Below are 14,919 nucleotides of genomic sequence, written 5' to 3'. Positions count from 1 at the left end.
GGAAACTTTCCTCCTTGTTAAAGGAAAGGAGAACTTGTAGAGCACTTTACTTTGTGACAACTTCTCCACAGCCTGAAGTTCCTCACCTCTGCTTTTGGGTGAGGGAAAGGGACATCAGCACCTTATTTCTCTTGGAGAACTTCTTGGCACCTGCCTGAATCAGCAGTGGGGTGGAGGGTGGTGTGAGCTCCTCAGTGTGACCTGGAAGCAGTCAAGGAACACCAAGGACAACAAGGGGATCCACATCCTGAGATGGTGCTGGGGAATCACACCTGAGGAGAGGCTGAGCAATAGGGCATCTGATGGAATTCAGTCTATCTCCATGGAAAGAAATGTCCAAACGGAAATAAAAAGCCCCAAGTTCTGTCCTTGACCACTGTTTCATGTTCTGTGCTGAGCTAAGGAAAGGGAAAAAGCACCTCTGGTTTTTAATAGAATCTAGAGAAGAAAACTTACATTAAAGTAAGACTCAGAAGATGAATTTAAACAGCTCATTTAATGTGTGCTTTATGTACACAGAAAAGTGTATTCAGGGAAGGATATGAAGTTATACTGTGACTATCTTGGGGTCTAGAGGTGGCCAACAAACGAGTTAGTGCATCCTTTCATGATTCAGCCAAAATATTGAGATACATAAGTTTGTTGAGAATTAGTAAAACTTTATATTTTATCTTGCCTTTGAAAGTACTTTTCATTTAGTATTGCAATTAGAATTCATGCTCACCAAACACTCTGGAAATACAGCTTTCAGTCAAATTGCCTACCAAAAATGGAAAAGAAAGCAAAGAGTTCTGGTTATCCAAAGAGTGTGATGGTTTTAAGATGATGCCAGAAGATCTAAAATATCCAAAACCTGATGGTTTTACGTAGCTGCAAGTATTCTGATGGGAAATGCAACCACTGCATGCAGGTTGTACTGCCATTGAGAGACCTGGAAAGGCTGGAGAAATGGGTCAGGAGGGACCTCCTGGGGTTCAACAAAGTGCTGCAGCCCGGGAGGAATAACCCCAGGCAGCAGGAAAGGCTGGAGTGGGACCTGCTGGGACAGCAGGCTGCCCATGAGCCAGTCCGTGTGTGAAAGAAGGTCAAGATCCTCCTGGGCTGCTCTCAGAAAAGAATTGCCTGCAGGTCAGAGCCCACAGCTGGGGTTAGATGGGGCTTGGAGCAAGCTGGTCTAGTGGAAAGTGTCCCTGCCCATGGCAGGGGGTTGAAACAAGATCATCTTTAAGGTCTCTGCCAACCCAAACCACTCTGTGATTCCATGATGCTACAACCCAGTTGAAACATAAAAAAAAGCTTTATTTCCATAAAGGCAATCAAGACTGAAACCCCAGAAAGGTTGTGGGGTGCCCATGGTTAAACCTATTCAGAGTGGACACACTCCTTGGCAGCCTGTCTGGTTGCCCTGGCTTTGAGCAGGACTAGGTCATCTCCAGAAGTCCCATCAAATTTTCACCATCCTGTGATTGTGTGTGAAGATCCAGAGCGTCCCCGTCTCTGGCTCCTGGACACCTTTTCCCTTGTTTTGCCCAGTGGCATCATGACTATCACATGGCAGGTAGAAGGGAAGAGTCGAGGTCGAGTAAGTGGGCAAGAAGTTTGTACGTGAGACAAGAGTGATGCAACTTTATTAGTGGACAGAGTTTGAGAGCAGACTAATTAATTTTTCAGCTGTAACAACGTCCCAAATGCTCTTGGAGGCAACAGTCTCAAAGACCTCCCAGACTCACAGAATCAAAGAATGTGCTGAGTTGGAAGGGAAGGATCATGGAGTCCAGCTGCTGGCCCTGCACAGGACCATTCCCATGTCACACCATGAGCAGGAGAGTATTGTCCAAACACTCCTTGAGCTCTGTCAGCCTTGGTGCTGTGACCACTGCCCTGGGGAGCCTGTTCAGTGCCCAGCCACTCTCTGAGAGAAGAACCTTTTCCTAACATCCAACCTAAAGCTCCCCTGACACAACTTCAGGCCATTGCCTTGGGTTCTGTCCCTGCTCACCACAAGAGATCAGTGTCTACCCCTCCTCTTCCCCTCCCCAGGAAGTTGTAACTGCAATGAGGACTCCCCTCAGTCTCCTCTACATGAGACATTCTCCTTAAAGAGGAAAAACCCAGGGAAACAACAGAAGGTAGTCTTTCATCAGTACATTGTCCTCCTGATGAAGCTACTGAGGGCATTGTTCACCTCCTGGTTCCTCAGGCTGTAAAGCACAGGGTTCACCAAGGGCACTACGATGGTGGAGAAGACAGACGCCACTTTCTTGCTGCTCAGCGAGTGGGCCGAGCTGGGCTGCATGTAGTTAAAGGCGAGAGAGACGTAGAAGATGCCGAGGGCTGCCAGGTGGGCGGCGCAGGTGGAGCAGGCCTTGCGCCGGCCCGCGCCGGGGCCCATCCTGCCCACGGCCACCGCGGCGCAGGCGTAGGAGCCGAGGATGAGCAGGCTGGTGGCAACGATGTTGAACCCCGCCAGGACAAACACCAGAGCCTCGTTGAGGCGCGTGTCCGTGGAGGCGACGAGGAAGAGCGGTGGCCCGTCGCAGTAGAAGTCGTCGATGAGCAGTGGGCCGCAGAAGGACAGCCGGAGTGCCGCGCCAGTGTGGGTGGCCGCGCTCAGCAGCCCCACAAGGAAACAACCGGCCACCAGCCTCGTGCAGAGCACGGGGGACATGATGAGCTCGTAGAGAAGGGGCTTGGAGACGGCCACGTAGCGGTCGTAGGCCATGGCTGCCAGCAGGTAAACCTCGGCCGTGCAGAACGCCGCGTAGAAGTAGAGCTGCGCGAGGCAGCCGGCAAAGGAAATGGCTTTGGTGTCTGCTGGGAGGTCCAGCAGCATCCTGGGGCTGATGGTGGAGGAGTAGCAAATGTCCAGGAAGGACAAGGCACTGAGGAAAAAGTACATGGGGGTGTGGAGGCGGGGGCTGACCCTGATGAGGGCGATCAGGCCCAGGTTCCCCGCTAATGTCAGCGTGTAGGTGCCCAGGAAGAGCCCAAAGAGGAGGAATTTCAGTTGTGGGTGTTGGGTGAGTCCTGCGAGGGTGAACTGGGGCACCTCGGTGCAGTTCCCATCAGCCATCCTTCCATTCCTGCAGAGACACGAGCAGGGTGAAATAATTTCTGATGCAATTCCCACTTCGTAAATATCAATGTAAAAAAGCTGGGGCTGGCACTGAATTTAAATGGAAAAGAAAAAAATGGAAGAACTGCTGACTTTTTTCTTACTATGACAGAAATGCTTCTTCCATCTCTGGAAGAAGCATCAGCAGATCTTACAAGTTTTTTTTCCTTAAGTCCTTATAGAAAGTAGGTTGTCCCCTTTGACCTGATTCCCTTCCAGTTTCAAACCCCATATCTGTACAAGGACATTTTTGGACAGATTAAATGCTTCACAAATATCCTGCTCACAGTTGCAACCCTGTACCCTTATTCACACTGATGAATTTTCCTGTATTTCAAACTATTACTTCATTTCAAATACCCTAAGCCTACAGTTAATACAAGGTCTCACCACCTAATGAAAGCATTTAAAAACCCAGCGCCCCTTGTAATTAAGTAACAGAGAATTTATTCATTTCTTTAGATTTCTCTTCTCCTGCAGCTCCTGAGGTGAAATACACTCCAGGAATGTGTCTGCAGCTTGCTTTTGGTCAGTAAATATTCTCGTTTTGGGACCTGTGTTACTGGGAGAACAGTGATCAGGTATTGCCACTGGATTAGATATTTCCAACCCTTGTAATTGAAACCTTCCCTCAGTTCCTCATCCTCTACAGTCTTCACCCAGACTTGAAACTGCAGACTCTTGTGCCATTGAATCTGCATGAATTCTTGTGTAAAAGTGTTCTCCAACATGTATTGTCCTTTTTCTCCTCTTCTCTTCCTCTTTGCTGCATTTTTAAGCACTAAGTTCTTAATCAAATCCTTAATTTTCCTGCCTTACCTCAGAGTTTCCTCAGTTTTTCAGAGTTCTCCTCCATTCCAGGGAAACTACAGGCAGGTAGCACCATCAGGCAGGGGCTGGTGGAAGATTTTGTCCATGCACAAGTTGATATAACTGTTAACAGAGACTGAGTAAAGGCAGTCAAGACTTTACCTCCAGCATTGTAGCAGCAATTCACCCACTCTCTCCCCTTCCACAGGTCTCCATGTTATTTTCAGAGCCAATTATTATGCCACAGGCAAAAAACAGGCTGCACAGGTCTTTATGAAGGCAGAATGGAGTCCATGCTCATGGGATAAATGATCACAGCCTCTCCAGGGCTCCTGGAAAAGAGAGTGAGATTCCTCCAAGGGCATGCCGAAGGGATTTCTCTCGGAAGTTTTCTGTTTGGGGAATTTGTCAAAGTATCAGCAATAATATGTGTGTAGGGTGATTGATTCTGCTTCCAGATATAAGTTTGGAAGAAATCAAAAAGCACAAGACCATGCATTTTGTGGAAGGATTTGATTTGGAAGAACTTTTTCTCCCTGTGTTTCTGGCAAATAAACTGCAGCAACTGTTTATTAATGGGCCAACGGTTTATTACTGGAAACCCGAGTTTATTTTTGCAGTGGCCACTTAGGTTAAATAGAAACCCTTGGGAGACAAATCTAACAGGATATACATTTAATATATATATCTCCTGACCATAGAAGACGTGTAAAACTTCCTTTTGCACACAAAGAAACCCTCTGTGTTTTTCCTCTTCAGTCCAAAGGGAATGGAGGATTCCAGCAAACAACATATACCCAGCAAGGAGAGAGAGTGAGAGGAGTGAGATTTCATGGCTAATCCATAAAACCTAATTTAATAGATTTGGGATTTCATTTGAAAAGGGATCAAGGATTTTTATCTCCAATTTCGGCCCGCAAACATGGTAGAAAGCTCTCTGTTTCTGCCATCTGCTCATGGAAGCACAAACCCTGTAGAATTGACCAGGATAGAGGCATCTTGTCACCAAGGTGTTTTCCTTGGAGACCTTGAAGTCATGAAGCACTAAAAGAGCTCAGCACTGGGTGTCTTTCAGGCAGCACTGAACTGAAGGCCTGACTTGCCTGAACTGGGTGGAGGGATGGTTGTGTTGGAAAGGAATTATTGTCCTTGAGCTAAGCATGGTGAAAGTTCCGGGTGCCAACATCGAATGCAGTCTCCAGGTGTCCTGGGTTTACTTGTTCTAAAAAACCAAAGAGGAATTTTTCTTTCCCCTGCTGCATGTGGGGGAGGGATGTTGAAGTGGGAGGACAGTTTTCTGCCTTTCTTCCTCCCCAAAGGAGCTGGCTGGCAGAACTACATTCCAGGCTGATACCCCTCGCTGGGGCTGGGGTGGGGGTGGGTGGGGAGTTTTTCTCCCCTCCTCTCCTTGGAAAGTGGCACTTCACTTTTTGCCTTGTCGGAGGCAGGGGGGGTGTGTTGGAAAAGCTCTGAGCCCGTTTTGCTCTCGACCTGGTCATGTGGCTGCTCTCCAGCCTCGTCTTGCCTGCGCGCTGCTCTGTCTGCAACCTGAATCTGCTCAGAATTCATCGATGAAAAAGGGGCAGTCGTGACCGCAGCCAGCCGCAGCCAGCGTGAGTTTAGTGGGAACGAAAGGGCCCTTCTTTCCCCTTTGCCCTCCCCTGCTGGGTGGGGGGAAATCTCCATTTTCGGCCTCTCCCGCACCCGGGGCCTCAGGGGAGGACAGCCGGGGCCGGCAGCGCCCCCTGCTGGCCGTGCTGAGAATGGCGACAGGGACAGAGCCCCAGTGCCGATCCCGGCAGTGGGGTCTAAAATATGCATCCAACGCCTGTGTGCTCTCACCTAACCTTCCTCTGGGCTCAGGGGAGAAAAACCTTCCCAACTGAGGTCTTCTCCTGCTGTGACCGTGACCCAAAGCTGTGCCATCCGCTTGGCCCTCTGGAGGTGCACAGTTCTCCCTGCTAACTGCAAAGGGAGCCCAGAAAAGGAGTTTTGAGCCCAGAGGAGAAGTTTTGAGCCCCAAACAATGAGTTTGGCTTGCAGCATCTAATTTTTAGAAGGTCAGTCACAAGCTGCAGTTCCTATCCAACTGCTGGAGCTGCAGAGGACGCCCGAGACCGGGCGAGGTGTTGTTGTGCTGTGACAGCCCTTCTGAGCTGTCTGATCCCTCTCCTTAGGGCACTTCTCAGCTCTTTGTTCCTCAGGCTGTAGATGATGGGGTTGAGCAGGGGGGTGAGGATTCCATAGAGCATGGAAACGATCCTATCCCGCAGAGGTGAGTAGGTGGAGGAAGGGCGCACGTAGGTGCAGATGGTGGTCCCATAGAAAAGGCAAACCACGGTCAGGTGAGAAGCACAGGTGGAGAAGGCTTTGTGCCTGCTCTGGGAGGAGTTGGTGGCCAGGATGGCCAGGAGGATGTAGAGATAAGAGGTGAGAGTGAGCACAAAGGCGCCGCTCCCCAGCACCCCAGCGACTGCCAGAATCACCAGTTCCCTGCTCCAAGTAGACAAGCAGGAGAGGCCCAGCACAGGAGGAATGTCACAGTAATATTGGTCCACTTGGTTGGAGTCACAAAAAGGCATGGTAAAAACCAAAGAGGTGTGCAGGAGGGAGTTCAAAAACCCTACCAGCCAGGTGCCAATGGCCAGGTGAGCACACAGCTTCATCCTCATGATGTTCGGGTACTTCAGGGGGTGGCATACGGCGACGTAGCGGTCGTAGGCCATGACAGCCAAGAGGAAGATCTCTGTGCCTACCACATGAATGAGAAAAAAGAGCTGGAAGAGGCAGCCCTTGAAGGAAATGCCCTTGTTGTCAAGCAACAAAGCCCCCAGCATCTTGGGCCCGGTGATAGTAGGACATAAGATATCCAGCAAGGCTAAGTTGCCCAGGAAGAAGTACATGGGGTTGTGCAGGCGGGTGTCTGTGCTGACAGCAAGGAGGATTGTGATGTTGCCTGCCATGGTGGCCAAATAAATGGTCAGGAACAGCACAAAGAGGAGCAAACGGACGTGTGGAGCATCAGAAAGGCCGATGAGAATGAATTCAGACACTGCTGAGAGGTTGTGCCTCTGCATCTTGTCTTTCATTCTGGAAAGGAGACAGAGGTTTCCCTGGAAGAGAGAAAAAGTTGGGACTTAGTCAAATTTGCACCCGCCTTCTGAAGAGTGCAAGGGGTCTGTTTTGCAGTTCAAAAACATTTGCAAGCTTGCATTGCCACACTCCAAATCTAAATCTGACCCACCTCTACCTAGTGTGAAAGGAAAAATGGAGGCATTAAGCTTCAAAGGCATGAATCCAAAATGTTGAATTCTTGCAAGTTGTCATCTCAGCCTGAAGAGCTGAAAGTTGGTTTTACCTTGTCTGAGGTGTCCAGCTTAGTTGGACACAGTTGCAGGCAGGGTGAGTGGTCTTTGAAGGTTGTCAGAGTGAGGAGAGTGGGGTACAGATCCCTAGAAAGCCTTTCAGCATAAATTATTTCGTGATAACAGTGTCCCCAAAGGTGTCTAGTTTACCAGCTGAAACTAAAACTTATTTTTAGAGGAGTAATGCTACCACAGAAGAATTAAAGCCCTAATAATCAAGAGAAAAATGTCCCTTCTCATGGCAGAGGGTTGGAACTAGAGGGTCTTGAAGGTCCCTTCCTTCCAAACCATTCTGTGCTTCTATGATTTTGGTTCTTTCAGGTTCACCGAGTGGGATGTCAAAAGAGATCTAATCTGGTATCCAATTCAAGACTTCCCACCTTTCTCTACATTTTGCCCTCTAGACTTCCATAACAGAATTTGTCCTCTTAGGATCTCTCTGGACTTTCACTCTTTTTTCAATTCAAAGAAGACTACATTTGGCATTCAAGGGTCTTCCCATTTATCCTGCATTGCTTCCTGGAATGTAACTCAGGATTTATGGTAAGGATTTCCATATCAGCTCTATAGGGAGATAAAGCAAAGTTCAGAATAAGTGCCTCCTTTCTGGAGATTAGAGCTTGATTATGGGGCTGTTGGTGTGACTATTGTCCCACGTTCTCATTTGTAAGAGATTTCATTGGTACAGAGATTTAACAGGTGATTATGATATCCCTTCCAAGGCAGGCTCCTCTGTGCTCTCATGTTCTCACAGAAGCTTGAGAGGGACCAAAGTCAGAGCTTAAAGTACAGAAGGGAATATTTTAGTCAACAGAAATAAAAGGCAGGTTCTCCAGATGGGGAACTCATCCAGGTGAAATACCACAGAAAGAACCCAGAAATACTCACTGCTCCACAGAATTAACGACAGGTAATAGAGAGTCCTGAGTATCCCCAGGAAATAAAACCCTCCTTTTTCTTCCTTCACCATCGGATTGGAATATCTACATAGGACAGAACAATTCTCTCACTGTGAAGGAAGAGATGAGTCCAGGTTGGGCAGTGTAGCAATATTCACCCAGACCACCGTGAGCACTGGCAGAAGGGCTGGCTGGGCTGCCAGGGTGAGCACCTCTCCTCTTTAATGAGGTTTATAAACAAGAAGGTGTGTCTGGGGACAAGTGTCTCTGAAGCTTTTTTGGGTGTTACCATAATTGCATGTATGGTTTTTTTTTTTCAGAATGTTGCCCAAGGGGGCTGGAAATGGAAGGAACTCAAATGATCAGCACTGCTTTTGGAGAGCTATCAAAAAATTGGTTCCAGAAAGCATCCCTGCCTTAGTTTATGGGAGAATCACTTCCCATGTGATGTCCAGGACTAGGAACAGGCCTGTTCCTATTGCAGCAATACCTGCCTGTAGTTTCTGCCCTGTTCCCATGAATGACACTGCCTGTCAATCATTTCTCAAGCTTGCTTGCTGTGTTTGCAGGCTGTGACTCTTTCAAAATTAAGGCATCTTCCATGGGACAAGGGGGAACACTTTTGAACTAAAGGATGAGAGATTTAAGGGACATATTAGGAAGAAGTTCCTCCCTGTGAGGATGAGGAGTTCCTGGCACAAGTTTCCCAGAGAAGCTGTGGCTGCCCCATCCCTGGAAGTTTTCCAGGCTAGGTTGGACAGGCCTTGGAGCAACCTGGTCTAGTGGAAAGTGTCCCTGCCCATGGCAGGGCACTGGAACACGATGATCTTTAATGTCCCTTCCAACCCCAACCATTCTGGGATTCCCTACATTGGAGTTATCCAAGGGTCTGGAATAAATCCACGTGGTCCAGGTCTTTGCCTGTGTGCTGCAGTTGGCCCAAGGACCATAAACCCTCACACTTCCCATGAAGTTTTGCAAGAAAGAATGAAGAGAATAATTTTGTGTTAAAGCCAGAGGCCAGAAAGGGATGCAACAAGGGGATCAATCCCATGCATAGCTGTGAGGAGAAGGAGGGCTGTGCCTTTCCATTTTCCTACACTGGCTTCATGTCACTTCCACTGCCTGGGACCCAACTTTTCATTGAACAGCCATGAGAGGGCAATACCTCCCACAAAATCAAGGTGCCACTCACCCAGGACTACTTTTTGGACTACTGGCTCTCAGCTCTGCATCCAGTGCTCCAGTGTGTATTTCCAGGGGTATTTTTAGTTGGGTCAATAGAAGTAGAAAGACAGGATGGTCTTTGGGCTAAGCTTTCTGCCTCAGGGTAAACCAGTCAATAAAAATCCCACTCGTATTCCTCATCTTGCAATGCCTCCAAGCAGCCTGGAGATCCTTGGGTGGTGTAAAAATGCCTTTAATGTTGCCATCCCATAGGAGCTGCTGATATGGGCAGCCCAGTGAAAACTCTTTCTGTGTCTTGTTCATCCAAATTGCTCCGTCATTCCAAGCCACTTGGTACAAGGCAATTTGTGAGCTGTGGACTCAAGAAGGAATCCCTGGCTGAGGAGGCACAGTTGAAAGTTCCAGTTCTTACATTCTATTCTATTCTAAAACCAGTTATTAAAAAACAACACACAAAACACCCCCAAAACAGAGAAAAAAATTCTCTATTTGCAGAATGCAGATGTGCCCCAGTTGATGATATGCTGGATTAGCCCTGTTGCCCTCCCCTCCTGCCACACCAGGACCATCCCCAGTGTAACACAAGCAAAGGGATTTGATTTTAACCATTCTGGGACTACCCAGCCTTGTTAAGCCTTGAGTTTTCCACCTAGAAATGCTTATGGTGAGCCCAGACTGACTGCAGTCCCTTTTCTCTGATGTCCATTTGTGTTTCAGTCCCATGGTCTTGAAACAAAATTGATTAGACGGGGATTTCTTCAGTTGACTTGGCATTTAACAAAAGCATTGTAGAGATCCTAGCAGTTGTCAAGGGAATATTTTTGCCCTTTGAGGCCATTTTCCCCTGTCCTCTGGATGACAGTGAGCTCAGAGCTGCTAATTTCCAGGAGAGAAAGAACTTGTGGTTTTAATGATGCGCAGTGGAGCCAATTTCCAGACGCTTCCAAACTCAACTGCCAAAGTTGCACCTTTGCAATTTGTCAGGCCCAACTTTTTAACAGCACCAACTGAGGCCTTATTAAAGTCATGCCAAGATGTTTCCTGGAGAGAAAAATCAATTGCATTGAATTGTTTGTCTTCCCAGAATGGTTTGGGTTGGAAGGGACCTTAAAGCTCGTTCACTCCAACCCCCTGCCATGGGAAGGGACACCTTCCACTGGACCAGGCTATTCCAAGTCCCATCCTTGTATTGAGACACCAGCTCCCAAAAAGATGGAATTTTCATTTGGTTTTTTGTTAAAGCTGAGCTGGGAGATGTCATTGGAACACAAAACATGTAGTCCAAAACTGGGTGACCAGTCTCTGGGTGTGATTTCCTGCCTAATTTTATGCCATCTAAACCAGAATTTTATGAAATATGATAAGATTGATTGTGATTTCTATAATATACATTCTGAAATGTCTAATAAAAACTTGATTGGAATTCTTAAAAATTATCACAGGGATACATTTTAATTTTTTTCTCCATTGAAATTTACCCAATTGACCTGGAGGACATTTTAATATTTCAGCATTTCCCTCTAATACTAAAGAGAAAAACTCCCTTCCAATCCAAACCATTCCATGGTGATCCAATCATGATTCTAAGTAGGAATTCACCATTCAAATGAAGTCTGATTTGCATCAAGGTGGGAGATAGGTGGAAATCTCTCTTAAGCAGGAGGATCAGGGACTCCCTGATGCTTCTGATCTTCCTCTTCTTTCTGCTGGTGTGAGAGTGAGGGCTAATTTAAGAGAGGAATTTGAACCTCCCACTTCCTTTGCAACAATTTAGATTGGATATTGGGAAAACTTTCTTCCTAGAAGGGTTGTCCAGCCCTGGCACAGCTGCCCAGGGCAGTGGTGGAGTCACCATCGCTGTGGGATTTAAAAGGCACGTGGATGTGGCACTTGGGGCTGTGGGTTAGTGGTGGCCTTGGCAGTGCTGGGGGAAGGGATGGACTTGCTGGTCTTAGAGGGCTTTTCCAATATAAATAATTCTGTGATTCTAATTTTGATGGGATGAATCCAATCCTAAATCATTCTGGTTGGTGCAGCCACTGCACTTCCAACCCTGATGGATTTGGTGATGTCATTGCTGCCCTCAGAAATAGAGAAACTTAATTACTGTGAGGTGGAAATGTTGCTTATTAAAAACACATCACAGAACAAAATCCTACTGCCTTCTCCTTAATCTTCTTCCCCAGACACTGTTGTTATCTCCCCAGGCAGAATGCTGGATTTTGTCACTCCTTCATAGGATCACAGAATCCCTGGATGGTTTGGATTGGAAGGAACTGTAAAAATCATCCAGTCCCACCCCCTGCCATGGGCAGGGACACCTTCCACTAGCCCAGGTTGCTCCAAGCCCTGTCCAACATGGTCTTGAACACTTGCAGGGATGGGGCAGCCACAGCTTCTCTGGGCATCCTGTGCCAGGGCCTCACTCCCCTTACAGGGAAGAATTTCCTCCTAACATCCAATTGAAACCCACCCTTTGTCAGTGTGAAGCCATTCCCCCTTGGCCTGTCACTGCATGTTCTTGTCCAAAATCCCTCTCTTTCCTCTATATTTTGTCTCTTATATGTTTTTAATAATGCACTTCAGTGAGAGAATTAGGACTATGTTCTGAAAGGTTAAAAGAGTTCCCATCCCTATATGTCGGAAGAAAATCCTACAAACAATGTCTGCACTGTCTCTGCCTTCACCTGAGAACATCGGTGTCAGTGGGGGAATTTGGGGACACTAAGTGCATGTGCCTCTGCCATCTGCTGTCACAGCACAGTAACAGCACGGCAGAGAGAGAGGAAATGCTTGTGCTTGATTTATTTAGTTGAAACTTATGATCCCACACGAATGAAACAGTTTAGAAAGTTTTGGTTTTTTCAACGTGGATTTTTAATATTTTAAAAAGTTTCAATTTTTCAACATGGATTTTTAATATGAATATTTATATATGTGTGTGTATATATCCACACACCTAATTTGAAGGGTGGAGGCATTAGTCACCAAGCCATCAGTCTGTAGGAACGTCACGCCAGGTGCAAGTCTCAGAAGATGCTGCAGCACTTCCAGAGCCTCTGCATGGATTCCTTCACCTCGTTATTCCTCAGGGTGTAGATGAGGGGGTTCATCAGCGGGGACAAGATGGTGTAGATGACACAGACGTACTTGTCGAAGGGGAAGGTGCAGGGGGGCCTCAGGTAGATGAAGATACAGGGCAGGAAGAAGAGGGTGACGACCAGCAGGTGCGAGGCGCAGGTGGAGAGCGCCTTGCAGTGGCCCTGGGTGAGGCGTCCCCGGAGGGAGAGCAGGAGGAGCGTGTAGGAGGTGAGCAGCAGCAGGAAGCAGCCCAGGGAGATGAGGCCGCTGTTGGAGGCCATGAGCCACTGGGTGAGGTAGATGTCGGCGCAGGCCAGGCGGATGACGGGCTGCACGTCGCAGAAGTAGCTGTCGATGGTGTTGGGGCCGCAGAAGGGGAGCTGGATTGTGAGCCAAGTCTGGGTGATGGAGTGCAGGAACCCCCCTGCCCAGCAGGAGCAGACCAGCAGCCAGCAGGCCCAGCGGCTCATGATGGCCGTGTAGTGCAGGGGCTTGCAGATGGCCGTGTAGCGGTCGTAGGCCATCACGGCCAGGAGGAACATCTCCGAGGAGCCAACAAAGTGCAGGAAGAAGAGCTGGGCGATGCAGCCTTCAAACACAATGGCCTTCCTGTGGGAGAGCAGGTCCACCAGCATCCTGGGAACGGTGACAGAGGTCCCGCAGATATCGAGGAAGGACAGGTTGCAGAGGAGAAAGTACATGGGTGAGGAGAGCTTGGGGTCAGTCCTGACTGTCACAATGATGAGAAGGTTCCCCAGCAGAACCATGGTGTAGGCCAGGAAGAAGATGGTGAACAAGACAACTTGCAGCTCCCTGGTGTCAGAGAGCCCCAGGAGGATGAATTCAGTCACCTGGGAGAAGTTGCTCCGTGCCATGGCTGCAGCTCAGGCTCCCATGGCACAGGTGTTGAGGGGCAGTCATGGGCTGGCCAGCAGAAGAAGGGAATGTGCTACAGCTCCAAGGGTCATGGATGGTGACAGCAGCGTGCATTTGCTGCTGTTTTTCCTGCTACAGAAAGCACAGTGTCATGTCCTAAATCACAGTGAGCAGCGTTTGCAAAGAGCACTGTCCCCTGCTCCTCTGCCTTCCCACTCCCGTTTCAGATCTCTGACCCCTCCACACTGACCCTCAGCCCTGAACCCACTGTTTTCCTGCACTGTAGTTGTTGTGACAAATGTGTGCTCCTATTCTGTCAGGGAGGAATCCCAGAATCATGGAATCATTGAGGTTGAAAAGATCTCTGAGATCATGGAGTCCAACCCTTCCCTCAGCACTGCCAAGCCCACCACTCAACCATGTCCCCAAGTGCCACATGCACATGTCACTTCAAACCCTGAAGGGATGGCAATTCCACCACATCCTACTCTCACAGAATAGAGAGCTGGAAAAATGCTACAGTGTCCTTTTATCTGCTGGGAATTGGAAGGGCTAGGATGGAAGTAAATCCTGCCATGCTCAAGCATCTTCTCTACAATATATGGCTCAGGCACGAGATGCTGCATGTTCTTTTCCTAATGGCTCTCCTCTAAATTGAGGAAAGGACTCTCTAGTTAGCTCATCCACTCTGAAACTGGAAATATATGCACAGAAAGCAGGTTCCTCACTGGAAATGCTCTCCCCCGAGCCAGCAGCTGTTTGGAAGCTTGAGTGCTCCCTTAGGCCTGCTGTTATCAGAACACACCCTCCCTCCCAAAATTAGGGTCTCTAACAAAGCAGAAGCTGCAAACCCCTGCCCAGTTTCTCTACCTCTTTATTTTTTAAAGGAATTGTTAAAGTTCTCCAGTAGACAAATACACTCACTGTCTTGGGGAGGTTCCAATGGGACCAGCAGAGGAATGCCCATTTCCATTTACAATCCCACCAGGAAATTCCTTTGCTGCTCATTTGTGCCCAAGAGTTTCTAACTCAGCAAGCAGGAGGTTACTAGCAAGAAACCAGAATCTGATTTTCTTGCGTGCCTCTTGCCTTTTGCACTTTCCTCAGGTCTTGCTCTATTTTCTCCTCCTTTCTGGTAGATCTCAAGCACAGAATTCAGAATATCTGTCTGCAAATCATGGCATCACTTTAGGAATGATCCCACTTTTCCCTCTCTCTTTCCCACAGTCTCTGTAGTTTTCCAGAGGTGCAGAAAGGGTGAAGAGTCTACAGCCACCCCGAGGTTGTACTAGACAGAGAGCTCAGAACAGGCATCACAGTTGGTGTGTAGCAGCTCTGCCTTCCTGTGTAGTCAAGAAAGAGGAAGAAACACCTTAAAGACACAGCTCAGTTGACCTTTATTAGGTCATTACACCACAGGGAGATGATTTAGCCCATCAAAGATTGTCCCTCTGTCCTTGAGTGCAAATGGAGAGCAGATACCTGCCCCAGGCCAGATGTCTAGGATGCCATCAGCATTAAGTAAAGCTGCCTTAAAGGATCCCAATGGCCAACATTTAGCATTTACATGTTTCTGCATATTTTT

At 48.1% G+C, this 14,919-nt stretch overlaps 3 protein-coding genes across 3 annotated transcripts; all 3 read right to left on the bottom strand.

Annotated features, from left to right (window-relative positions):
* Positions 1 to 2,140: 2,140 nt before the first annotated feature.
* Positions 2,141 to 3,115, bottom strand: LOC103756072 (olfactory receptor 151-like). The gene has a single exon (XM_025896052.2). The coding sequence runs from the start codon at positions 3,071 to 3,073 to the stop codon at positions 2,141 to 2,143; it is 933 nt and encodes a 310-aa protein (XP_025751837.1). The 5' UTR covers positions 3,074 to 3,115.
* A 2,891-nt stretch (positions 3,116 to 6,006) lies between these two features.
* On the bottom strand, positions 6,007 to 7,014 carry LOC103765192 (olfactory receptor 5V1-like). The gene has a single exon (XM_008932156.4). It carries the CDS (start codon positions 7,012 to 7,014, stop codon positions 6,007 to 6,009), a length of 1,008 nt encoding a protein of 335 aa, XP_008930404.4.
* A 5,364-nt stretch (positions 7,015 to 12,378) lies between these two features.
* On the bottom strand, positions 12,379 to 13,537 carry LOC108644216 (olfactory receptor 1509-like). Its single transcript, XM_018088499.3, has one exon. It carries the CDS (start codon positions 13,331 to 13,333, stop codon positions 12,407 to 12,409), a length of 927 nt encoding a protein of 308 aa, XP_017943988.2. The 5' UTR covers positions 13,334 to 13,537; the 3' UTR covers positions 12,379 to 12,406.
* Positions 13,538 to 14,919: the final 1,382 nt, after the last annotated feature.

Source organism: Manacus vitellinus, unplaced genomic scaffold (assembly GCF_001715985.3).
Source record: "Manacus vitellinus isolate BGI_N305 unplaced genomic scaffold, ASM171598v3 scaffold_57_pilon, whole genome shotgun sequence".
In the NCBI taxonomy this organism is placed as follows: Eukaryota; Metazoa; Chordata; class Aves; order Passeriformes; family Pipridae; genus Manacus; species Manacus vitellinus.
This window is presented reverse-complemented; position numbering and strand designations above follow the sequence as displayed.

Excerpts from the sequence above, each read along its gene's own strand:
- LOC103756072 (XM_025896052.2), bottom strand. The coding sequence starts at position 3,073 with ATGGCTGATGGGAACTGCACCGAGGTGCCCCAGTTCACCCTCGCAGGA.
- LOC103765192 (XM_008932156.4), bottom strand. The coding sequence starts at position 7,014 with ATGAAAGACAAGATGCAGAGGCACAACCTCTCAGCAGTGTCTGAATTC.
- LOC108644216 (XM_018088499.3), bottom strand. The coding sequence starts at position 13,333 with ATGGCACGGAGCAACTTCTCCCAGGTGACTGAATTCATCCTCCTGGGG.